At 41.5% G+C, this 26,225-nt stretch overlaps 1 protein-coding gene across 50 annotated transcripts in view; it reads left to right on the forward strand.

The window, feature by feature from the left end:
- Positions 1–26,225, forward strand: part of HDAC9 (histone deacetylase 9) — a 659,964-nt gene that overhangs the window by 599,245 nt on the left and 34,494 nt on the right. For 28 of the 50 annotated variants that reach the window (XM_070059608.2, XM_051853224.3, XM_089315324.1 and 25 more), the window contains 2 exons: positions 12,528–12,659; positions 19,400–19,515. In XM_070059608.2, the coding sequence (XP_069915709.2) occupies positions 12,528–12,659; positions 19,400–19,515 (248 nt within the window). The remainder of the gene's footprint in view (positions 1–12,527; positions 12,660–19,399; positions 19,516–26,225) is intronic. The other 22 variants (XM_089315332.1, XM_089315314.1, XM_070059617.2 and 19 more) reach the window with 1 other exon arrangement.

Genomic DNA, 26,225 nt, shown 5'->3' on the forward strand with positions numbered 1-26,225 from the left:
TTCCTTAGGATGATACTTTTTGTACTTCATGTTGACTTCCTAGCTCCTTGGCATTTTGTTTGATATTTAACGTTTCTTTAGCCAGTTACCCTAAGAAAATAGAATAAACAGAAGGTATTTAACAGAAGATCTATCTTTAGTAAAGAGTTCTGGGGAGACCTGAATAAATCCAGAGGTGGCATTTTTGCCTTTTACACCAATCTGAAATGGTTAATAGTCGTTTCAGTATATTTTATAAGAAAATTGATGATAAAAGTAATACACAAAACGATTGGTGCCATTGGGACAGGATTGAATTACCAAGAATATTCCAGAAACTGTGAAGCTTACATAAAGGTTAGAGATTCAAAACTTGCAAGGGAAAATAAGTGACAACAAATGCCCAGACGCTCGGAAGATGTCACATCAGGAAAGAGCAGGAAAGGAGGTGGCCTTTGAACTGGGTCAAGGACAAGCTCCTCTTGAGCAGAGGCAGCGCTGTCATTGGTGACGATGATCTAGGGTACTTGGCCATATCTGAGGAACTTTGAAGCCTAGTGCTTATACTGAAGTACTTGAAGTTGAGAGAGCAACTCTAAGCAGCTGGAATTGGACTTTTAAAGATACATGTACATGACACTTCTGGCTAGAAAACCACTGAAACTAAGCAGAACGATGTGATTATCTAAAGAGAGTCTAGAACCCTCTTCTGAATAGTGGCCAGTCCAGAAATCCAGGAGCCACGTTGACTCCTAGTTCTCCTAGTCATCTCATTCAGTATTTGCTTTGATTATCATTTCCTCTTGAATCTCCCCTTTATTATCATGCCTACTGTTTTAGTTCATTCCTCATTTAGTTCAGTTCCATCTACTGACCAGCCTTTTATTCCATCATGCTTCAGTCCATTAAGTCCTCCATCTTTCTGAAATTTAAGGCTAATCTTCATGCCCCCTTATATAAGAACTGTTTGGTGATTCTTCTGTAACCCGAACAACTTATGCCCTTCCATGGGCAGTGCAGTCTTTTGTCTCCCTTCCTATTCTTTTTTCCTACCTTTCACCCATTCCACTACCTTCTACCCCTTTGCCTAGGTCTAGGCATACCAAACAAATTGATATCCCATGAATTGTTTCTGTTTCACATTAGGAAAAGCCATTCACAGTAGGTTTTCCAAATGCTTCTTGTTCTTCCTAAAGAGTTGCCTTGATAGTTCATACTTGTCTTTAAATGCTCCTCTGTATTACACTTGTATTCTGCTACGCTTTGCCTGGAGCCACCCTCTCACCTACAGGCTTACCCCAGATACTCCATTTTTTATGCCGTATGCCCCCAAATACCTACCTGGACATATCTCAGTGCATATATCTTCATAATGAAAGTAAAATTTTTGTGTGTATTTTTGGGGGGTGGGGGCGGGGTGGCAAAGCAGTTAAGATGCCTATTGGGATACCTGTGTGCCATTTTTGAGTGACTGGGTTGTAATTCCAGGTCTGCTTCAAAATTCCAAATTCTTTTTTTTTTTTAATTTATTTTATTTATTTGAAAGACAGAGGTAGAGGCAGAGAGAAAGAGAGAGGTCTTCCATCCACTGGTTCACTCCCCAAAGAGCCACAGTGGCCGGAGCTGCACCAATCTGAAGCCAGGAGCCAGGAGCTTTTTCCAGGTCTCCCATATCGGTGCAGGGGCCCAAGGACTTGGGCCATCTTCTACTGCTTTCCCAGGCAATAGCAGAGAGCTGGATTGGAAGAGGAGCAGCCAGGACTCGAATTGACACCCATATAGGAAGCCGGCACTGCAGGCTGGGGCTTTAACCCGCTACGCCACAGCACCTGCCCCCTAATACAGATCCTGGGAGACAGCACATGGGTCCTGCCACCCTCAGGGGAGGCCATGATTGAGTTCCACACTCCCGGCTTTGGCCTGGCCCAGTCTCAGCTATTTGGGGAGTGAACCAGCACGTGGAAGAGCTTTCCATATGTCTGTTTCTCTCCCTGTCCTAATGTCTCTGCATTTCAAGTGAAAATGTAACCAAATAAAAAAATTTTTAATTAAAAAAGTAAAGGTAAAATTCCTTGTCCATTGAGAAATCCTTGAGGACACTGTGTATAGCTTATTTGGTACTGTGTACCCAGCATCTTGATACACACACACACACACACATTTAGGTATTTAAAATTTGGGTAGGTCTCTTAAGAATTCATTTTTTAAAACATTATATTTAAGGCCAAGTGTGTGTGTGTGTGAGAGAGAGAGAGAGAGAGAGAGAGAGAGAGAGAGATCTTCTGTCTGCTGGTTCACTCCCAAATGGCAGCAACAGCTAGGTTTGGACCAGGCTGAAGCCAGGAACCAAGAAGTCCACCCAGGTCTCCCATGTAGAAGATAAGGGCCCAGACATTTGGACCATCTTACACTGATTTCCCAGGTGTATTAGCAGAGAGCTGGACCAGAAACTGAGCAGCCAGCACTCAGACCAGTACTCTGATAACACCAGCAGGGAAGCATCATCTTAGCTTCCTGTACCATAATGCCAGCCCTTTAAGAATTCTGAAGAATTTAATTTGCAATAATTTTGAGGACAAAGATTAAGTGATTGCTTTTGGATGACTATAACTGGGTGAGTGAGAAGAAACCAAAGAAACCATATTTTGTTATTAGTTGGTTGATGTTACAGTCTTTTAATACTATTTTAATTCTCATAGAATAAATTGACAAGCTATAAGATGATTTTTCTTTTTTATGGGGAGTAACTAAAAATTGTCAGATAAACATCAGAGCAAAAATGCTAATGTATTTGAAGTGAGGAATTTTATGACATTGAAAGTTAGCAATTTACCACATTTATTGCACTTAATTCATTCCATTTATTGCTTCTGAATCCTTTAAGTTCAAGGACATAGATATTAGTGTTAACATTTGCAAGAAAGAAAATTGAAACACAGAGATAGTCAGTAGTGTTTTACTCTGGGCACACGGTGGTGGAACCAAGATTGGAAAATGCCAGGCTGTTAGGAAGATAAGAAAAAGCTCACGTGAGAACTCAAATCATTGCAACACAGCTTACACTGCTGGTGATATGCAGGAAGCTTTCAGGGTGTTAGGTGTTCATCTTCTTATCCATAGGATCCTGGCCTGTAGACCAGTCTGCTGGGAGGAATTCCCTGCTGTCCCACTGTGTGCCCCTGCCCCAGTATGGATCTGCCCATAGAAGTCCCCACCCTCGTCTCATCAGCTCACCCTGTGTTTATACAGCTAGCTCTTAGACACTGCTTGGGCACAGAATATGTTCTCAAGGTCTTCATCTCCAAATAGGACTGCTTTCATGACATTTCTATTTAAAATAGTATATCAAAGATATATCTCATATAGGAGGTAAATAAAATGGTAAATATATAGCATGTTTTTTCATGCATAGATAGGAATTCGTTGATTACAGGAGATGATTTATGGCAGAACGAAGTAGTTAATTCTGTATTGCTATTTATGTGTATAGAATTTTAGGAACAAAAAGTATTTTTCTTTTAGAAAAGAAAGAAATAAATATATCTGAATTTAGATTGCTCTCAGAAGTAGCACATTGTTTAAGTTACGAAATACTGATTCAAAAGTAGGTCTTTATTGTAAACCTTGGAGCATCAAGGGAAAAGAAGTATTATTTTAGAAACTGGATTGAAGGAGAATGAAATCTATTTGTAATTTAGTTCAATTTGTTAAAATTGTTGTTTAGTATGATGCCATATAAATTCTCAAAATTTATTTTTTACTCAGATAAATAATATAATGTATATTCTGACAATTAAAGTGGCACATGGAGATCTCCTAAGCTGTGAGGGACATGTATTCTTTGGCATAGTATTTGTGATGTCTGCCAGAAACAAGATGTCTTCTGCATCCCACGTCTGACCCCTAAGACCCAGGGCTATAACATTCAGTACTTCTTGGTTGTTAGAGAAACTGAAGTTCAGCTAGCTCTCTTCTCAGCATTGAAACCCATGCTTTCCATGTGAGAGTCCTTTTATGCTTGGATATGTGAACATATGCATTTGCTGTTTTATTGAGACCCACCAGGAGTCTGAGTGGTTGCTAAGTCCTGGGAATAGATACAAAAACCCATTATTACATTTACTGTTCTCAGTGCAATCTGTAGTAGATTGAATTAGGAAAAGCCATGAGGCCTAGGGCCATATCACAGTGTTTTGAGCTTAGGAAGTAGTGGAGTAAATATAATGCTATTAAAAAACCAACCTTGACTATGATTAAAGTATAAATGCAGGAGGTAGGTAATTTGGATCTATACCTGGGGACAGTATAGTGGTGCTATGGGTTAAGTTGCTGCATCTTTCATCAGAATGCCTGTTCAAGTCCTGGCTGCTCCACTTCTGATTCAGTTTCTTGCTGCTGTTCCTGGGAAGGCAGCAGATAATGCTCCAAGTACTTGGGTCCCTGCCTCCCATGTGGAAGACCAGGATGGAGTTCCAGGCTCTTAATTGGCTTTGGCCACTCAGACCTAACTGTTGTGGCCCTTGGGGTAGTGAGCCATGGGCTGGAAGATCTCGCTCTCTCTGTCTCTCCCTCTTTCTGTTGCTCTGCCTTTTAAATAAATAAATCTTTAATAAAGGATCTGTATCTATGGAGGACTTATTTTTATTTGAATTGAAGACACTTGAGCGTGTCTTCATGCTCAGAAGAGAGATAGAGTTAAAAGGTATAGGTTGGATAACCTCTGTTAGTGTTTCATAATTTAGCTAAATTTTGCTTCATAATTATTTTGAAGCTTTGTTTTCCATAGAGTATCCCTTTCCCTGCCAGTTTTAGTTAATTAATCCCCATTCCATGAATTTGCCGGCATCTTCCTTGGCACTTGGTTATTGCCTCTGTCAGCGTCTCCAGCATCTCTTTTAGGCATAAGAAGTACCTCTCAAGGCAGATGACCCTGCGTTGTGCCCTTTTCCAGTCCAGCTCTCTGCTGTGGCCCGGGAAGGCAGTGGAGGATGGCCCAAGTGCTTGGGCCCTGCACCGACATGGGAGACCAGAAGGAAGCACCTGCCTCCTGGCTTCAGATCGGTGCAGTGTGCTGGTCGTGGCAGCCATTTTGGGGGTGAACCAATGGAAAAAGGAAGACCTTTCTCTCTGTCTCTCTCTCTCTCACTGTGTAACTCTGCCTGTCAAAAAAAAAAAAAAAAAAAAAGAAAAGAAAAAAAAAGAAAAAGTAATTCAACAACTAGAATTCATCGGTATATTTGCAGTGGTAGATCACCATTTGCAGTAGTATTTCTCAAAGAAAAATGTGTAGTTTTTTCAGGAAATTTCATTCACATATTACTAAAATCGTGGCTAGAAGCTAGCATTTCTCCCAAAAAGATTTTTCATGGAACTTTCATTTGTGCATTATGTATTATTAATTGATTATAATTAGAGATTAGCAATTTTGCTACTTGATAACAAAATACATAAAATCTGACTCATATCGTTAAAGATTCATATCATCCATGCCTAAAGGAAGGTATAAGTTACACTGAATGCTCCTTTAGAAAATGAATAGCCTTTGTCTAATGATGGAACTTTTAATTAGAGTAGCCTGCATCTTTTGATCAGCTAGATTAGATTTGCTGTGTTCCCAAAGTGACTTTCATGATTGTAATGATTATTTGAGCAGCTCTCACATAGCATAAAGCTTGGCCATGCCAGCCTGGGTAAGAGAAGTGAGATGCGCAGACCCCATCCCAGTCAAGCTAATCTTCACATAGGGCATAAGCACAGGGCAGGAATGCATCCTCAGGTTTGGTTCCAAGTGCCTGAGCACTTGAAAATGGGGCTCCTAGGGTGGGCACCTCTGTGGGCACCTCTGATGGCAGAGAAACCCAGGAGTGAGAGAGCTGTGTGGGTAAAAGGACAGATAACCTGTAAGGCAGGGAAGAATAGGCAATGCCAGCAAAGGACGATAAGGTTGAGGATGAAGGCTTAACTTTCACCTGTCGATGGAAAGCTGAACACTCACTGCAGGTGGAAGTGTTGCAGCTATTCACTAGGGTAAAGACAGGTTTATTAATCTAGCACTTACATGACAGAGTTTGCATTGGCATCCCAGCCTGGTGTGTTTGTGTCAGAGGCCTGTGTGCTTCCACAGAAGATAGCTTGTCTGTACCTTTGTATGCATGTTCAGGAGTGACACCATACACCAATCTTTTAGGGAGATGACAGCTTATTTATGCATTGACACTGTGCCTCAGAATCCCAACTTCAAAATCTTTGTGTCTTCTCTCAAACTTTCACATTCCTTCCCATTTTGTATTCTTATACCCAGTTACCCTGTTCATTCTGCATCAGGGAAATTGGTATGAGAACAGAGATTTGGACTACTTTTAGCTCATGAAGTATTTTCCAAATGTGTTCTGTTTTCTTTTGTTCCATTTTTTTTTTCTTTTTTGAGTAAGAAGATGAAAAGTTAGGTCTGTCCTGTTTATCTTAATATGAATATTTTTCATTTCAATGATGGTAGTCAATTTTTATGCAAAGTTTTCATCTTAGCAGACAAATGCGTTCAGATGGGCACACACATTGAAAAGCTTGCCTTCTGTTTCTGTGATTAATTGAGATGTAGAGAGTGATGGGTGTGGAGTAAAAATAGAAAGGCAATTAGTGCAACTAGGCATAAAATACATTCATATACAAGCAGAACTTCTCCCCAGCTAGTGGTGTTTTTCTAGGCTCGGAGGATTTGCATCCCATTAGTAAGTCACTGGCATGGAAGTCTTCAGCCTTTGGGGAGATCAGAGCATTAAAAGTGGAATTAACTTTAACTGCAAACGAGCCAACACACTAGGTCATTAATTCTACTGTTTGGATACATGTCATGCTGAGCTTTGGTGTGTGGGCTTCTGAAAAGTTAGCAGTGAGTTTATAGAGCATTGCAGAGACTAAATGTGATGCTTACCTATCATCCCATCCCTCACCCACACCACTGTGATATCCATTTCTCATATTCATGACTCAAAACGAGTATTGAAGTATAAACAAAAGTTTGCTAGATCCACAGGAAACGGGCCTTTCATCAGAGAAGACGTATATTGTATATTTTGCAAAAATAAAGTTACGTTGCCCTTTACAGAATATCAGTGACTCCTGATTTTTAAGAACTTACGTCCTCAACTGAGGAACCATAATGCCTCAGGTGTTATCCTTTCCAAAATTGCAAATTTTGGCTCTCTGGAGATCTCCACCCAGCATAGAAATAGTCTTTCTGTACATTGTTTTAGAAATTTTAGTGGTGTTAAGAATATCTTAAAATCATTTTCCAAGAATAAAATGATGGGAGTACCTCTTGTGTTTAAGCCACATAGAGTGCTGTCCGATCTCAGATCATCTTTCCCACCTTCCCATCCTCTTTGAGAATCACCTGTAGGTTTATTTTTTTTTAAAGATTTATTTATTTATTTATTTGAAAGGCAGACTTACAGAGAGGGAGAGGCAGAGAGAGAGAGAGAGAAAGAGGTCTTCCATCCACTGGTTCACTTCCTGGATGGCCACAATGGCCAGAGCTGTGCCGATCCAAAGCCAGGAGCCAGGAGCTTCCTCTGGGTATCCCACATGGGTGCAGGGGCCCAAAAGCACCTGGTTCATCTTCTACAGCTCTCCCAGGCTATCGCAGAGAGCTGGATTGGAAGTGGAGCAGCTGGGACTTGAACCTGTGCCCATATGGGATGCCAACACTACAGGTGGCGGCTTTACCCTCTACGCCACAGCTCCTGTCCCATCGCTGGCAGGTTTTGTTAACTGTAATCATCCCAGAACAGCATAGTTATTAACAGCTATTGTTCACTGTTTGCTTCCCCCAGGGTTTCTGACACTTAATATGTTGACATGTGTTTCCAGAACATTCCTTGTTGAGAAGGTGGCACTGGGCCTTGTAGGACGTTTGCAGCATCTCTTATTTCCACTCACCAGATTCATTTAGCAGCTCCCCGGCTGACCATCAAAAATGTCTCCAGACATTGGACATTGTCAGTGTGTCCCCTGGGGTGACATCTTCCAAGGTTGGGAACTACTGGTGTATCCTCTACTAGAGATAATTTCATTTGCTTTTATAGGAACTGCAAGGAGAGCTGGACATTAATCTGGGTTCTGGCAGGGAACATAGCTATGCAGCATGGAGCACAGGCTTTGATGAAGGGATTATACTTGCAGTGAATGGAGCAAGGTTAAAGAAACTAATTAGACATATAACCCCCCCCCCCAAAAAAAAAAAAAAAAGCAACAGCAAGAATGCATTCCTATACCTAGACTGAAGAAGAACAGAGAGAAAAGTGCTCCTGGGCACTGGGGAGCCACAGCCAGGGAGCAGGACTCAGAGGGAGCAGAGACAGGAGACAAAGCCATGGCCGGTGATACAGCTCTGCCACAGGAGACTGCAGAATACCCCCGTCTCTTCCTTCTCCTTAATCCTTTCCGCACTCACCCATCCTGCCAGCAGGTTGGGTGCAAATGAAGCCCACCTGCTAAGGGGTGGACTGATGCAATTCCATGATTCAGCTCGCCCTGACCTCAAAGAAGGATGGAAAGTGGAATCTGTTGGAAAAGCTGGAGAAAGTCCAGAAAAAACACTCTCCCATTTTAACATGAGAAATGGAGGCTGAGAGATATAAATAAAGTTCTTCCAAAGCCAAACAGCTAATGGGTGGAGCAGACATTTGAATGCACATCTTTTTGACTGTGGGCCCTGCAGAGATCTGGTCCCCAGCTGATTGTCACGAATGAACTGATGATCAGCAAGACTCTTGAGTTGTTCAAGGTTATTAACATTAGTAGGCGGTAGGTGCAAGACTGGAATCTTGTTCTCATTCCTGTCCTGGTCTGCTTTCCTGTGTTGACCACTGAAAGCATTTAAGAGTTGTATATCCATCCCCATTCTCCAGTAGACAAACACAGGAGTGAAAGCTCTCTGCCAGCCTTAAAAATAATTTCTTTCTGAATAGCTTGTGAAATTTTAGGGTTTCATCTAGAATGTTTAAATGGCATATGCTGTTTTTCCAAGCTGTCGGCACATTTTTGTCTTGATTGCAGATCCTCAGCCCTAGCTTTAGTGTGGTGTGTCAGGAATGGGCAGGGGGAAGGAATGAGAATCAGGAGATGTGGGACCCAGGCCTGGCACAAGCCTGTCCTAGCTGTGAAACCTTAGGCAGTAGCACCAATAGCACAAGCTCTATAACCTTTGCTTCTTTCATTTCACCCAAACCTTCACAGTAATTCTGGAGCTGTAATTCGGTAGCTACAACCTGTGGCACAGGGAGATGTTTAGACCTTTTGTTTTACAATGAAGAATCAACCTCTGAGTGTCTCCTTGCAGAAAAGAGGGCCACCCAGCCTCACCTCCACATCCTGCTACTGAAAGTGCACCGTCTTTTCAGTACACCCACTGCTTTTTTGAAAAGTTTATGCAAAAGGCAGAAAGACAAAGAGGGTGGGGATGAGAGATGGTGGTTCTCATCTGCTGGTTTATTGCTTAAATGCTGGCCCGAGCATAAACCAGACTGAGGCTGGCAGCTGGGACCTCAATCCAAATCTCCCAAGGGTCACAGTGACTCAGTTACTTGAGCTGTAAGCATTGTCTCCCAGGGTCTGCAGTAGCAGGAAGCCGGTGTCAGGAGTCGGAGCTGTGTCAAACCGAGGCTCTTAGATGTGGGATGTGGAGTCATAACCACTAGGTTAACCCCGTGCTCTCTCATCCACTGCTCTTTGAAGTGATTAAGCAGGTGATAAACTCCCTATGGACAGCCAGTCTGTGGCATTGGCATCTAATTCTTTAGTTTTTCATTACAAGTCCTGTCTCCTGCCTAGCTCTAAGTCTTGAATCTAAGATTTTTGACCTGGGATTTTTTTTTTTTTTTTGACAGGCAGAGTGGACAGTGAGAGAGAGAGAGACAGAGAGAAAGGTCTTCCTTTGCCGTTGGTTCACCCTCCAATGGCCGCCGCGGCTGGCGCGCTGCGGCTGGCGCACCGCGCTGATCCGATGGCAGGAGCCAGGAGCCAGGTGCTTTTCCTGGTCTCCCATGGGGTGCAGGGCCCAAGCACCTGGGCCAACCTCCACTGCACTCCCTGGCCACAGCAGAGGGCTGGCCTGGAAGAGGGGCAACCGGGACAGAATCCGGCTCCCCGACCGGGACTAGAACCCGGTGTGCCGGCGCCGCTAGGCGGAGGATTAGCCTAGTGAGCCGCGGCGCCGGCCTGATCTGGGATTTTATAAGCAGAGGTACAAAGGATGCCAGTACAGTTTCCACTTCAAGATTCATAATTTCTTTTAGATTCTAGATGAAGGTATTGATTAGTTATAGCTTTTCAGGGGCAGGATTGAATTTTTAAAGGAATTTTAAAGTAAATATATATAGGGAGACAAATCTAAGTTAGTGTGGTCTCATTTTCTCACTTTACCTGAGTGATTTTGGTGATATTGAGAATCAGGCTTCTCCAACCATGGGAAAGGTCTTTCAGGAACCTTCATCTCTTCCCAAACCTTTGAACTTCTTGGCCTCAAGGTAGGAGGCTGAACAAGGTCTCTTGTCATGTTGAATTTCTTGCCCTCAATCCTGCTCTGTGCCCCTCCTCTCTGGATTTTTTTTTTACATATTTCTAGACACCCAATTTTTGTTTTTACCTTTTCAATATGTTCAGACATAAAATCAGGCAGATGACACAAGAAAGTAACTGGCATTTTTTTTTTTTTCATATCTGAGTTTAACCTCTCTTTCAAGCTGCTATTTCAGCCGACCAATTCCAAGAACACTTATAATGTAAGGGTTCTCGAGTCAAGTTTAAAGCTGTAGAGAAGGGAAAAAGAAAAGAACAACAAGGGAAATACGTACTGACGTTTTAAGTCTGAAAGCAGAAAAAGATGGAAAGATCTTTGAAGTCTGGCAAAAATAAAAATTCCTCCAAAGAAAACATTTTTGCTGATCAAAAGATCTCTCTATAAGATTTTGTCTACTGTGGGTAAACTGTAATTTTATAGTATTTATTGTGTTCATCCATAAGAAAAAGGTGGAGACGTCATATTTTCAGTAGTTGGAACAGAGTTAAGTAAGATTACCTGGGAACAAATACGGGCTTCATCCCTTTTTAGTTTGTAGACTCCGGCAAGTTATTTACCCTCTCTTCTGTGTTTGGCTTTCTCATCGATACAGTAAAATTTTAAACAGTATCCATGCCACATAGATGTTTTTGTGCTTAAACAATGTAATATTGGTAAAATGCTTAGAACAGTACTGAGAGATATAAAACACTATATAAATGTTAGTTGTCTTCAGAAATATCCTTTCTTCTATCACCATCATCATCATCATTATTCTACTGCTACACAGAGACCCAATGTAGTGTTTCTATTCTCAGGAATTAAAATAAGAACCCAATACATAAAAGCCACTAATGGAGCTTCTCTATTTAGAATAATTTACACAAAGAAATAGTGGCATCGGCATGACTAACGGGCATTTGCATTTTGGACCACACGACCTAACTCCACAGTCTCAATTCTTTTTTTTTTTTTTTTTTTTTTTTTTTATTTATTTATTTTTTTTTTTTTTGACAGGCAGAGTGGACAGTGAGAGAGAGAGACAGAGAGAGAAAGGTCTTCCTTTGCCGTTGGTTCACCCTCCAATGGCCGCCGCTGCAGCCGGCGCACCGCGCTGATCCTGGCAGGAGCCAGGAGCCAGGTGCTTTTCCTGGTCTCCCATGGGGTGCAGGGCCCAAGCACCTGGGCCATCCTCCACTGCACTCCCTGGCCATAGCAGAGAGCTGGCCTGGAAGAGGGGCAACCGGGACAGAATCCGGCGCCCCAACCGGGACTAGAACCCGGTGTGCCGGCGCCGCAAGGTGGAGGATTAGCCTATTGAGCCACGGCGCCGGCTCCACAGTCTCAATTCTAAGACATGGCTGCCCTTCCTGCCCAGCTGACAGGGGGCTAACTCTCTAGAAACTCTGTTCACAGTGAATCTATGTGCTTGGTGTGATTACGCTGTGTTTTCCCAGGGTCTTAGGTTAGAAACTACTGAGAAAGAAGTATCCCAGGAGTCAGAATTAGACATAAATTATTTGCTACTTAGGTATCTTCATATTACCAGAAGTCAAGGCAGAGTCTGGGAAGCCACACTGAGGAACTACCTTTGCGGTTATTGAGTTTCCCCCCCTGGGAGAATTAGGAGAACTCATTGTGAAGTGCAATAAATCTTACTCTGACCCAAACATAATTAGTGACTACACTCCCCACTAACAGTCCAAATTCTGATAGATAAAATGAATACAAAGCTTATTTTCATTCCCTTTTCACTTTCATGTGTAGGGAAGTAGAAAGACATTTCACTCATTTCCTAAACATAATGACTATATTTGTGTGTATAATGAATTTAGAGTCAATGCCTTATTTACATGCTTGAATTTTTAATTTGAGGATAAGAAGGATCCAAGAAAAGGGTGAGACTTTTTTTTTTTTTTTATTTTAAACACAGGAGCAACCGGCTCTCTATTTTTTAATTTTTATCTATTTTCTCTGTCTCGATCCCCAGCCTCTGAGCCCAACTTGAAGGTGCGGTCCAGGTTAAAACAGAAAGTGGCAGAGAGGAGAAGCAGCCCCTTACTCAGGCGGAAGGATGGAAATGTTGTCACTTCATTCAAGAAGCGAATGTTTGAGGTGACAGGTAATTGAGGACGGGGCAGTCACACGCTCACAAATGCGGGTAGTAGGAATGAAAAAATAGTTTAGAGTCAATATGCTTGCGTGCATAAAAAATTATTTTCAGGAGAAATATTTCTTGAAAGGAAATTGTATTGAAACTCACAAATAGTTCAGTAAACCTGGTTATGCCTTCACCGACTGTGTTAAACAGGAAATGAATGAAGAAACAGAGCTCCGTGTCAATCGAAGGCCAAGTAAGGAGCACCCGAGCTCACCTTATCCTTTGCAGAAACAGGCAGTCCATTCTGGGCATGCCAACCAGGAGAATATAACTTTTAATGAAATCTGATCAGAAATGAGCAGAGGGAGGTCCAGCAAGAACACTTCCCCCATACTCAAACATGAGTGTACGAAATACATCTGGGAAAATTAAACTACATGCAACAGCAAAACCTTGACTTTTCAACAAATTTACAGAACTCATAAATGACTTTATGTGTTTACTAGTGAGCTGGGACTTATGGCAGGAGGGGAAAATATAGCTTTCTGTGAAGGGGAAGAAACTGTCATTTTCATTAGTCTCAAATGGACGGGTTCTTATTTTTTTAGCTGCCTGGTTAGTAGTGGGGTGAACAGGTTAGGAAATGCAACCTGATGTCTTACATACCCCCTCAGTCCCAGTTGTAGCTGGTTTGAAATTAGAGAAGGCCTAAGGATAGAAGAACCAAAAGGCAGATCAAAATCATACCGACTGCTGTTTATTGAGGACCTACTTGGAGCCAAGTGATGGACCTGCTCATTTCCTTTGGGTACAAAATGAAAGAGGTGATAATTTGCAACCACTTTTCTCTATTCTCAGGGAAAATTTTCTTTATGCCAGTGTAGTCAGTTGCTCTTAGTTCTCCATGACTGATCGTATATTATCCTTTGTGTTTTAAAAAAAGTTCATTGTTTTCTCTCTTTTGGCCATCACAGTGTCTGATACAGGGAGGAAATAAGAGGGGAAGGCTGTGAAAGTGTAGGTGGAAATTTTGTGTCTTATTTAGTGGAAAATGCATGGTTAACTATTCAATCTTGGCAGATGGATATGGTCATATAAACATATTAGTAAGTACAATGTGCAATTTTTTCCTTGAAGGATAAGAAATATTAAAACAATAAATAATATTATTTCACCAAAGTTTATATTTTTTAAAGATTTATTTATTTATTCGAAAGGCAGATTACAGAGAAGCAGAGGCAAAGAGAGAGAGAGGGATCTTCTATCTGCTGGTTCACTCTCCAAGGCCTGTAATGGCTGGAGCTGTGCCGATCCAAAGACAGGAGCCAGGAGCTTCCTCCGGGTCTCCCACATGGGTGCAGGGACCCAAGGACTTGGGCCATCTTCTACTGCTTTCCCAGACCATAGCAGAGAGCTGGATTAGAAGTGGAGCAGCTGGGACTTGAACTGTTGCCCATATGGGATGCCAGCACTACAGGTGGCAGCCTTACCCACTATGCCACAGTACCAGCCCTGGTTTATATTTATTTTTTAAGAACAATATAATCACTGGCTTGACCAATTGAATTCTAAGTTCTGAGTCACAGACTTTTTTGTTTCAAGAAATGTTGCTTTATTGAAGTAAATAAAAATCTTAAGTTTTCCTAAGAGAAAACTTAATAGGGGAGAGGGGATTTGGAATGAATCTGTGTTGAGGAATGTAGAAGTTAATTATCTCAAGTAAATGGATATAGGTGTTTTTTTCTACTTGGAAAAGTAGGCCAAAACTTGAAGGAGAATAGTGTATACATATCTCTATATTTTTCAGGTTTGGAATCTAGAAAGCCAAGGTCATATCTATTTATAATGATCTTTTTTTCTATTCTCCTGTGTGTTTCTTTTTTTGGTGATAACTTTTTCAGTCATTGTTTTCATACTTAACAAACTGCAGTGGAATCTAGCTTCGATTCCTATCCCTTATCATACAAGGGCTATGATTGGCTGGAGTGTTACTTGAGTGTCTTTATATTTAAAATATATTTTTCTTAATTGTGTGAGATCATGACCCCCATATTCTTTGTGGAAAATAAGGTCGATGTGCACTTGTGGGCCATGAGCTGGGGCTGCTGGCTGCTGTGGCAGATGTCTGTGCCTGGGGTGCTGCCCTTGCCCCAGTGCCCTTGAAGGCTCGGAACGACCTGCACTCGGCTGTCTTCACCTGTGCTCTGTCGTCTCCTCTGCCAACTTTCATTTGGGTGTGCTCTTTGTAGCTCTTAATACTAAGGTTGTATTTCTGTATTTTTAACACGTGGTCAGAGACCATTATAGTGTCACAGCTGTTACATTGCCTTTGCTGTTATCCTTTTACTTGTCTTTTCTCTGTTCTCATTCCATAGGTTCAAGTGCACGCTTTTTTTGAACTCAGGCCATCCCTCTCCTCCCGATAGTTGGCATGAGAACAACTTGCTACCTCCCTCTTTATTCAAGTTCAAGTGTATCCTGTCCCTTCCTCCCCTAAAAGCTAACATTGACCCATCCTGGTACCTGCAATGTTTTCTCCTCCACGCTGCCCTTCTCCATTGCTCTTACTGCATAAGCTAAGCTTATCAAGCTTCCGTTCCAATATCATTTCTTCTCTGAGCCTTCCTCACTCTTCCATGAATACCATTGCTGCCTCCTCCCAGATCCCATCCGGTGTGGCTTAGGAGGCCCTGTCACAGTGGCCACTGCCTTGAATCTAGTGCATAGTATAGTGATTTCTGCTTACGGAAATACTTCAGTCTGAATATCACATAAAATAATATAATGTAAAATTAGTAAGACAGAATGTTTTGAGAAAATGTTTTTTTAAAAATATGAAAATGGAAATGATATGGAAATGAGACATTAACAAGAAATCAGTACTAAATCATACTGAAAAGACAAGAATTGAAAAGACAAGAATTAGAAATCTGGATAAAGAAGTTCCTATAAGAACAGAAAAGAAGAGATATGTGTTTTCTTTGTTAAAAGAAGAGAGAGGCAAAATTAAGAAGTGGTTTTAAAAAGCAGGTTAATCAGCAAGTCAGCAAGATATGTAGACAGAAAGTGCGCTGGATGTGTTCAAACATTTTATGATACTAACAACTTGTTCAAATCCCATAGTTAAAAGGGCTAGGATCAGAATCCTGTCACAGCCATAGATTTTCTTTGGTGTTGCTTCAAGGCAGAGTGGAGAAATATTGATTATAGAAAGTTAGGGGTGTTCCAAGGGAGGGTGAGAAACCACTACATGGAAAATGGGAGTCCCTGTTCTCAGGGGGACAGGGCATTGGTGAGCCAGGCTTTGAGGTTATGGGTGGGATTGGACCTGCAGTGAAGTGGAAGCAGGGAAAAAACATGACTGGTACTGGTGGAGAGTCCTTGGTGGAATCTGAGGGTAAGTGTAGGAAGGGCAGCAGTAGGAAATGATGTTGGGCTCCATCGTGGAGCGGAGGGGCAGGTGAGAGTTGTGATCCATGTGCAAAGAATGTGGAAGAAAATTTTGAGAGACTCTGGTCTAAAGCTTCTGCTGTAGTTTGTGAGAGAATAATGAATGGTTCAACTGAAGTGCTTATAGTCAGACACAGATGAGAGATGATGTCAGAACAAATTTAGGGGTGGGCACTGTGGCACAGTAGGTGCCACTTGGGACACCCATATGCCACATGCAAGTCTTGGTTCAAGTCCCAGCTTCTCAATGCTTCTCATCAAGCTTCCTACTAGTGCACTGGGGAAGGCAGTAGATGATGACTCAAGTACCTGTGTTTTTGCTGTTCATGTGGGAGACCCAGATAGAGTTCTCAGCACCTGACTCTCCTGGTCCAGCCCTGGCTGTTTGGGTATTTGGGCAGTGAACCAGCAGGTGGAAGATATATCTCTCTCTCCCCCACCCTCTTTGTCTGTGTGTGTGTTTCTCTCTGTCTCTGTCTCTCTCTCTCTCTATCACTCTGCCTTTCAAATAAATTTTTAAAAATCTTTTTAAAACAACTGGAAGGACTAGTGACTGATTAAAGAGGGAGTGAGGAAGACTTTTAGGGTGCTGACAAATGACAGAGATAAGCAGGAGTGTGGCGCTGTTAGAATACATTGGGTTCAACACATGTATAAGGAGAAGCTTAAAGGATTCAGTATTTCAGAGAAATTTGGGCTGGAAATTATGAGCATTAAAGAAAAGAAATTTAACCTTCAAGAGAACATCCCATGTAAAAATGACACTTGAAGTCCCAATATTGAATGACTTTGACAAAGGAAAGAAAATGGTAGAAAGCTACATGTTAGGGAACTGTTGCATTTAGCGGTTGGTAAAAAGGAGGAAAAGTCAGAGAGGTGGAGGTGGAGAAGGTTGCTGTAGTGGATGAGGACTGCTTTGTCCAAAGCCTTCAAGTTGAGTGGCTTCTTAGAGAAGAGTCATGGGTGGCAGGCAGTGAGTGACCCGCACTGCCAGGGTTTGAGGGGCTGAGTAGGCACGGCTTCTCAAGTATACCAGAGAGTTGTGAGGCTCAAGGGACAATTCATTCTTCAAGAGAAGAGGGCCTGAAGATTCCAGACAGCACTTGGAGCATGCTCCTGAAATTGTGGAGGGTGGGGTTGTGGGAAAGAGGAAGTGTTCGAGCAGTAGAACGTGGAGAGGAAGGGAGATGCCCTACCTTTGAAATGGGAAATGGGAAAGGAGAGGATAGAGAAGGTAACCAGGGGCTAGAAAGAAAAGATGTTGGCAGAGACCCTGTGAGAAGCCCTCGATTTCTCAAAAGTCTGAAGCAAGACCACTTGCACAAAGTTAGTTTAAGAAGATGTACAAATGAGGCACATGGAAAAAATTTGAAATGACTGAGCTGTAGAAGATGATAGGAATTAGAGTTCGGTTAATAATTTGCCAAGGCTTGATAAGATGACTTTCCTGGTTATATTTTTAAGAATTAGAAATTTGGGGCTGGAGCTATGGTGCAGTGTGTTAAAGCCCCAGCTTGCAGCACTAGTATCCCATGTGAGCACCAGTTTGAGTCCTAGCTGCTCCACTTCAGATCCAGCTCCCTGCTGATGCACCTGGGAAAGCAGTAGAGGATTATCCAACTCCTTAGGGCCCTGCACCCACGTGGGAGATTAGGAGGAGGCTCCTGGCTCCTGGCTTTGGCCTGGCTCAGTCCTGGTCATTGTGGCCATTTGGGGAGTGAACCAGTGGATAGAATCTCTCTCTCTTTCTCTCCCTCTACCTCTCTGTGTAACTCTGCCTTTCAAATAAATAAATCTTTAAAAACAAACAAAAAGAATTAGGACTTTGTATTTTTTAAAAGTTTTTTTATGTGTATTTGAGAGGTAGAGTTAGAGAGAGAGAGAGAGAGAGAGAGAGAGGGAAAGAGAAAGACTAAGGTTTTCCACTACTGGTTCACTCCCAAAGACCGATAGGAGCCAGGAGTTTCTTCCAGGTCTCCCATGCAGGTGCAGGGGCCTAAGAACTGGGCCTGTCTTCCACTGCTTTCCCAAGCCATGAGCAGAAAGCTGGATTGGAAGAGGAGCAGCCAGGACATGAACCAGCACCAGTATGGGATGCCAGCACTGCAGGTGGAGGCTTAGCCTACTACACCACAGCACCAGCCCCCAAAATTTGTGTTTTTAATTAGATTATTGCATCACTACATTAGTTTCCTCATAGCTTGATGTGAATAATGCATGCAGATTTTATATCTGAGAGGAAAGTTCTGAGTTAAGTAAGTAATTTGTATCGCTTCCATCTAATTGTAGTGCAAAGGAATTTATTTTACTGATGTTGAAATTTTACATAATAAATTTGGGTAGTTTTTCATCTTCTGAAAACAATTGAGTTTATTAAGGTAAATGATATTATACAAGGCCTTGCTTCAGAGTGGAGATTTTACACTCAATTTAATTTTCTTCATACAACTGTGATGGTCATAAGGTAGAGCCTTAGTATATCCATTAGGGAGAGCAGTTTGTAGCACAGTATCTAAGAAATTCTTTCAGACACAAGAGGAATAAAACTATGGGTCTTATGTGTTGATGACCTGTTTTTATTATGTATTCAGGTTTATTACCTCTGCCAATGCTTTTTTTTTTTTTTAAGATTTTTATGTACTTTATTTGAGAGGTAGAGTTACAGACAGTGAGAGGGAGAAAAAAAAAAGAGAGAGAGAGAAAGGTCTTCTTTCTTCTTTCCACTGTTCACTCCCCAGTTGGCCACAATGACCAGAGCTCACTGATCCGGTGCCAGGAGCCAGGCGCTTCGTCCTGGTCTCCTATGTGGCTGCAGGGGCCCAAGGACTTGGGCCATCTTCCACTGCTTTCCCAGGCCATAGCAGAGAGATGGATTGGAAGTGGAGCAGCCAGGACTAGAACTGGTGCCCATATGGGATGCGGATGCCACAAGTGGAAGATTAACATACTGCGCCACAGCGCTGACCCCAATGCTTTTTTTTTTTTTTTTTTTTTTGATAGCACAAGAGCAGGTGAGAGAACATTGCTTTCCTTGTTTGATTCATTCCTCATCCAGAGCTTCTAGAACCCTCTAGAGCTTTCAGTCTTTGCTTCTCGAGAAACCATTGGATACTATGTTGTAGTTTTTGCAATGGAAAGGAAGTGGGAGAAAGTGGTAAGGAAATTCAGACGTGCTCTACAGATGTTCCTAGCTCATCACTCACATAGGGGACACATAAAATAACATTCGGTGCTATACGTTACTTACAGTAACTGAAGTCCATGTTGGTATGTTTTTCACAGATACCTTTGTATTTCACACTGTTTTTCAGAATCTTCCGTCAGTAGCAGTTCTCCAGGATCTGGTCCCAGTTCACCAAACAATGGGCCGACTGGAAATGTGACTGAAAACGAGACGTCAGTTCTGCCACCGACTCCTCATGCTGAGGTAGCAATCTCACCATTCTGGTTCTTGCTGGAGTTAAAATTGTATCTCCTGGTAGCTACCTATGGTAGAGTGATGTTTCTGAAATGAAATGCAATATCCAAGTGGCATTTCTCAATTGAAATGTATTCAGTGTAGAACATTATAAACCTATACAAAAAATGACTGGTATGTATTAACTAATATACATGTTATCAACTTCTAGCAACATACCAGATGATAAATATGTTATAAATATAGAGTACATATTTATTTTACTTAGAAGTTTATAATACGTAGGATTCAGTAACCTTGATCTTGTGTATAATAAAGATCATCAGAGATGTTGGGAGAGCAGCCTGGGTTGGAACATATGGAAATGCAATCTTCAAAGAAGACATTCTTAGTAATCCTGGGAGTACACTGCCCAACAGTTATGCAACTGACTAGCATCTCTGCTTGGTATTCTGAAGGGAGTGGACCCGTCAGTAAGTAAAACAACTTCATAAACACCTCTCAGAACAACTGAGGCAGGTGGGTTTTATCCGTGTTCCCTGAAGAGTAATGAAACATAGTTGGAGTATGGTAGTAGAGGGACTCGGAGCCCCTAAGCAGACATTTACCGAATACCTGCCAAATGACGGTCATTTATTTCTGGCACAATGGGGATATAAAGATGGTCAAGGTACAAATGCTGTCCTTGAAGAATGGCATATTAGAGGAAATTAGTTCAAAGCACCACATGATGTGTTGTAACCAATAATACAAGACTAAGGAAAGCAGTGTGGAAATCAGCAAGCATGCATGTGTTGTTTCCACTAAAGGTAAGCGAAGCAACAGGCTGAAAAGAGCCACTAGCAGCATTTATTGACTGAATGCCTTCTTTGTTCCTTTCTTTGGTTGTCATGCCTTCTTCACTGTGGTTTGCTCTATGCTGGGACAAGTGATGTGATAGCCGTAGTAGCTTGGGGCAATAAAAGACTGCCCACTCCTCTTTTTTTTATTATTATTATTTTTAAGGATTTATTTCTTTATTTGAAAGTCAGAGTTACACAGAGAGAGAAGGAGAGGGAGGGAGAGAGAGAGGTTTTCCATCTGCTGGTTTACTCCCCAATTGACCACAACGACCAAAACTGCACCGATCTGAAGCCAGGAGCCAGGAGCTTCTTCTGGGTCTTCCCACATGGGTACAAGGAGCCCAAAACTTGGGCCATCTTCCACTGCTTTCCCAGGCCATAGCAGAGAGCTGGATCAGAAGTGGAGCAGCTGGGACTTGAACCTGTGCCCATATGGCATGCCGGTCCTGCCAGTGGCAGCTTTACCTGCTATGCCATGGTGCTGGCCCCTGCTCACTCCTCTTTTTCTTGTATTTCCTCTATAGCTTTCCTGCCATGTGGTTAGCCATCCTGTGCTAGAACATTTCCACCTATAGGCAGCTCACCTCAGTGCCCTCTGGGGAAGCCCAGTTAATTTTAAATAGCTACCCTGACCAAGAGAAATGTCCCCCTTACATGATACCAAAATACCAGTTGCTTTGTAATTTCATATGAGTCATATTCAAACACACGTACATACACATACATTTCATTAATTACAGACCTGTCAGGCCAAAATATGAATGGAGGCAGGAACCCAGGAGTTATCCCCAATGAACAAACGACTGAAGCTGAGGAGGCTACTTTTGCTCTGAGGACATCTGCATACTTGAGTTTTGAGCTTTGTTTTCAGGGCCTCACAAAACCCAGCAGATTGAAAATGTTAGTTAGCTATTAGTTTTCTTTAATTTGGTTTCAAGTGACCCCATGTTTATAGTCCCCACGGATCCCTACAGAAAGCAAACTTTCAATCTCAAATTCAAACATTTCCCTCAAATAGCTTCCCAAGGTACATGAGCAGAATATAGATGGATGTTCTCATGTATGACCACATTTTTAGCCACTTAAAGGTAACAGATCAGGCCCCGACATGTGTGGGTCCTTCATGTATTTATTGTTTCTGTCCATCACCTCATTTTTTTGGTCATCTTTTCAAAAAAGTGATACCAGGTGGAATAAATAAATACTTCTGGTATATTTTTCTTTTGGTCAGTGCAGTTATATCTCAGTATTAGTTTTCTGTGACTCTTTAATCTGTTTCCTCTTTAATCTATTTATAGGAAAAGGCACAACTTGGTGACAAAGATTTCAAAGAAAAATAATTTTAGTTTTCCATTTTCTCTCAGTTTGAAAAATGTAATTCTCAGTTCATTTCAGAAAACACCCAAGGATCTGGGTTGAGATGAGTCCTTGGGTGTTCTTTGTACCTTTGAAAACAAATAGCAACATTGCAGCTATGTGTTCGGCATCTGTGGTTCTTAGGCATGCCTCATGAGTACAATACCATTTGGAAGACCGCCTCATGTTATGTTGGGTTTTTATTAGGTTCAGAAACACCAATATCCTATTCTGGGGGAAATAGGTCATAAAAGTATATTTTATCTATTTTATTTTTGACTGACACATAAAAACTGTAAGTATTTATGGGGCACTGTGTGATGTTTAAATACATGTATACACTGTGTGTCGTCGAATCAGGGTGAGCATATCTTTCTCTTGGAACATTGAACAATTCTTTATGGTAGAATCACTCTAAATACTTCCTAATTATTGTTTTTTAAGAGAAATATACAAGTATATTATTGTTGTTTAGCGTTCCCCTATTGTGCAATAGAACAGTAGAAGTCAGAGAGTGAAAGGGAGAGACAAAGAGAGAGCTCCTCCATCCACTCATTCATTCCCTAGATGGCCACAACAGCCAGGGCTGGGCCAAGCTAAAGCCAGCAGCCAGGAGCTTTTTCCTGTGTCTCCCACATGGGCAGCAGGGGCACAAGCACCTGGGCCATCCTCTGCTGCTTTCCCAGGCCATTAACAGAGAGCTGGAGGTGAAGTGGAACAGTCAGGACTTGAACCAGTGCCCATATGGGATGCTGACCTCCCAGGCAGTGGCTTTACCTGCTATGCCACAATGCCAGCCCCCTAGTAATTTCCAACTTTCAGTGCTTTCATTTAGGTATTTGTATATTTTGAGTTGATTATTGTGTCTGATGAGAGATGCAAAGCTAGTTCCATTCTTCTATGTGTGAATATCCAGTTTTCCTAGCACTATTTATTGAAGAGACTGTCCTTTTTTCAATGTGTGTTCTTAGCATATTTGTCAAGGATAGTTGGGTGTAGATATATGTGCTTATCTCTCGAGTTCCTATTCTGTTCCATTGATCTATTGTGTTTGTTTAACAATATCATCCTGTTTTAATTACTATAGTTTTGCAATATGTTTTTTTAAATTTATTTATTTATTTGAAATTCAGATCTACAAGGGGAGGGAGAGGGAAAAGGAGAGGGAGGGGCGGAGGGGGAGGGGGAGAGAGGGAGAGAGGGAGAGGCAAATCAAAGCCAGGAGCTAAGGAGCTTCATACAGGTCTCCCATGTGGGTGCAGGGGCCCAAACGCTTGGGCCATCTCCACTGCTTTTCCCAGGCACAATGACAGGGAGCTGTATCGGAAGTCTAGCATCTGGGACAAAAACTGGTGCTCATATGGGATGCCAGCACCACAGCCAGTGGCTTTACACACTTAAGCCACAGTGCCGGCCCTGCCATATGTTTTAAAGTCAAGGAGCGTTACACTTCCTGCTTTCTTCTTTTTACCCAAGATTGTTTTTGCTATTTGAGGTCTTTTGTCGTGCTCTACAAATTTTAGTAGTCTTTTTTTTTCCCTGGTTCTGTGACAAATGTCACTGGTATTTTCATAAGAATTGCACTGAACCTGTAAATCACATTGATATTACTGACACTTTAATGATAGTGATTCTTCTAATTCATAGACACAGAATGTCTTTCCTTTATGCCCTCTGTAGTTTCATTCATGAGTATTTTGTATGTTTCATTGAAGAAATCTTTTACTTCTTTGTTTGAACTTAACTTAGGTTTTTTTTTTTTGTAGCTATTGGAAATGAGAGTGCTTTTTAATGTCTTTTTCAGATAATTTGCTCTTGATGTGTAACAGTACTTCTGATGTTTGCATGTTGATTTTATATCCTGTAACTTTGCTGAACTTGTTTGTTAGTTCTAATAGTTTTTGGTGAAGTCTTTTAGTTTTTCTCTTTATAAAACCATGTCATCTGCAAACAGAATTTGTCATTCTCCTTTCCAATTTGGATGCCCTTTATTTCTTTCTCTTGCCTAATTGCTCTGGCTAGGACTTTCACTACTATGTGGAATAAGATGGATGAAAGTGGAAATCCTTATTTTGTTCCAGATCATAGAGAGGAAGCCTTCAGCTTTTTCCCCATTCAGTAAGATGTTACCTGTTGCTTTGCTATCTGTAGCCTTGCTTATGTTGAGATTTGTTTCTTCTGTACCTAATTTCTTTTCAGTTTTTATCATGAAGGATATTGGGTTTTACAGAAAGACTGTTCTATATTTATTGATATGATCAGTTGATTTTTATCCTTCATTCTGTTGATTTAGTGTATCCCATTTATTGATTGACATATAGTGAAACTTCCTTGCATCTCTGAGATGAATCACACTTGATCCTATTGAATCATCTTTAAAAAAATTTTTTTTATTTATTTGAAAGGCAGAGAGAGAGAGAGAGAGAGGAAGGAAGGAAGGAAGGAAGGACGGACGGACGGAAAGAAGGAAAGATTACCCAGTGGTTTACTCTCCACATAGCTACAACAGCCAGGGCTGGGCAAGGCTGAAGCCAGGAACCAGGAGCTCCAACTGGGTCTCCCACATGGTGGCATCATCTGCTATTTCCCTGGGTACATTAGCAGGGAGGTGGATCAGAAATAGAGAAACCAGGACTTGAACCCTGTTCCAGTATGGGATGCTGACCTCCCAAATGACAACCTAACTAGCCTCATGACTAGGATTTTTAATGTGCTGTTGGATTCCATTTGATAGTATTTTGTTGAAGATCTTTGCATCTGTGTTCATCAAGCATATTTGCCTGTAGCTTTTATTTCTTCTTGTTTCTAAATCAAGAAATTGGTGGCCTAATCCTCTATTGTGGGGTTTAATTTAAGAAGAATTGGTATTAATTCTTTAAATGATTAGTTGAATTCAGCAGCGAAGCTATCTGGTCCTGGGCTCTTCTTTTGCTGGAGACTTTTTATACTGATTTGATCTTGGTACTTGTTATTGATCTGGAAGTATTCTGTTTCTTCACAATTCATTTTTGGTTAAGGTGTAGGTGACCAGGAATTTGCCCATTATTTTCAACATTATCAAATTTCTTGCTATACAAATTGTCGCTCCCCGTCTTCGTGGAGGAACGACACTAAACCCTGCCTAGGCTTCATATCCGAGTCACGGCACCATTATGTCGCTCCCCGTCTTCGTGGAGGAACGACATAAGACCCTGCGCTGTTCTTTCGTCTGCTCGGCCCTCCCCGGGTTTGCTGCTGGTTCTTCCCGGGTTGGCTACTATCCCTTCCACCTCCGTGGAAGGGCAGTTCCCCCTGGCCGCATTCCCCACTTCCGCAGGGGAGCGGCACACCGCCGGCCGGCTTTCTCGGGGGCTGCACGGGTTCCCTTAGATGTTCCCCATAGATGTTCCTGGTGCATGCCGTCTCTCTCCTCCTTTATAGTCCTCCTCCGCCAATCCCAACTCGGCTGCCCACACGCCGAATACGCTGCTCTCCTCCAATCAGGAGCAAGTCCTACAGTTTATTAGTTGAACTGGAGGCAGCTGTGCGGAAGCTGTTTACTTCTCTCCCAGCGCCATATTGTGGGAGAGCAGATGCATAGAATAAGTCTTAATTCGAGTAACTCAGTCTAGTCCGGATTGCTCCCCACACAAATGATCATAATCCTCTCTAATATTTTGTGTTTCTGTCATGTCATTTGTAATATTTCCTTTTTCATCTCTGATTTTATTTATTTGAATCTTCTCTTTTTTATTAGTCTAGCCAAGGGTTTGTCAATTTTGCTTATCTTTTCAAGGAACCAGTTCTTTGCTTCACTGATATTTTTGTGTAATTTTTTTTAGTCTCTGTTTTAATATTTTTCCAGCTCTGGGTTTTTTTAAATTCCTTTCTGTCTTCTAATTTTGGCTTGATTTATTTTGTCTAATTCCTTAAAGGGGAAGTGATAGGTTTTTTATTTAAGGTTTTCTGCTTTTTACTATAAGCGTTGATTACCATAAGTTTCCCTCTAAAAACTGCTTTTGCTTTATCCTGTAGGTTTTGTTATGTTGTATTTCCATTTTCATTCACTTCAAGAAGTTTTTAAATTTTCTCCTTAAATTCTTGGTCCACTGATAGGTCTCAAAACAAATATCAACACATTTTACAAATAGAAAACATAGCAAATACCTTTTCTGACTGCAATACAATAAAACTAGAAGTCAGTGATAAGAAAAGATTTGGAAGCTACAAAAAAGCAGTTCACTTCTGGACATCTGATGGGTTACATAAAAGTATGTTTTTAAGAGACAAGAGACTAATGATCATAGAACTAGCACAATAATTACATTTACAAGAGGGAAGGAGGGAGAAATATGGCTTGATTTTCAGTATAGAAGGAGATAAATATTTTCTTTCATTATAAATACAGACACATATTTAGGTGTAGACAGTACTTAGTGAAGAAAAGTGAGTTATAGCTTGGTGAGGTTGGAAATAAATGGAAAATGTCATAGTTTCTCTTTACCGCAAGCCTTTTGTGACCTATAATATGAAATGAAATGA

This window comes from Oryctolagus cuniculus, chromosome 16, assembly GCF_051225735.1.
Source record: "Oryctolagus cuniculus isolate XC-2025 breed Fujian yellow rabbit chromosome 16, ASM5122573v1, whole genome shotgun sequence".
In the NCBI taxonomy this organism is placed as follows: Eukaryota; Metazoa; Chordata; class Mammalia; order Lagomorpha; family Leporidae; genus Oryctolagus; species Oryctolagus cuniculus.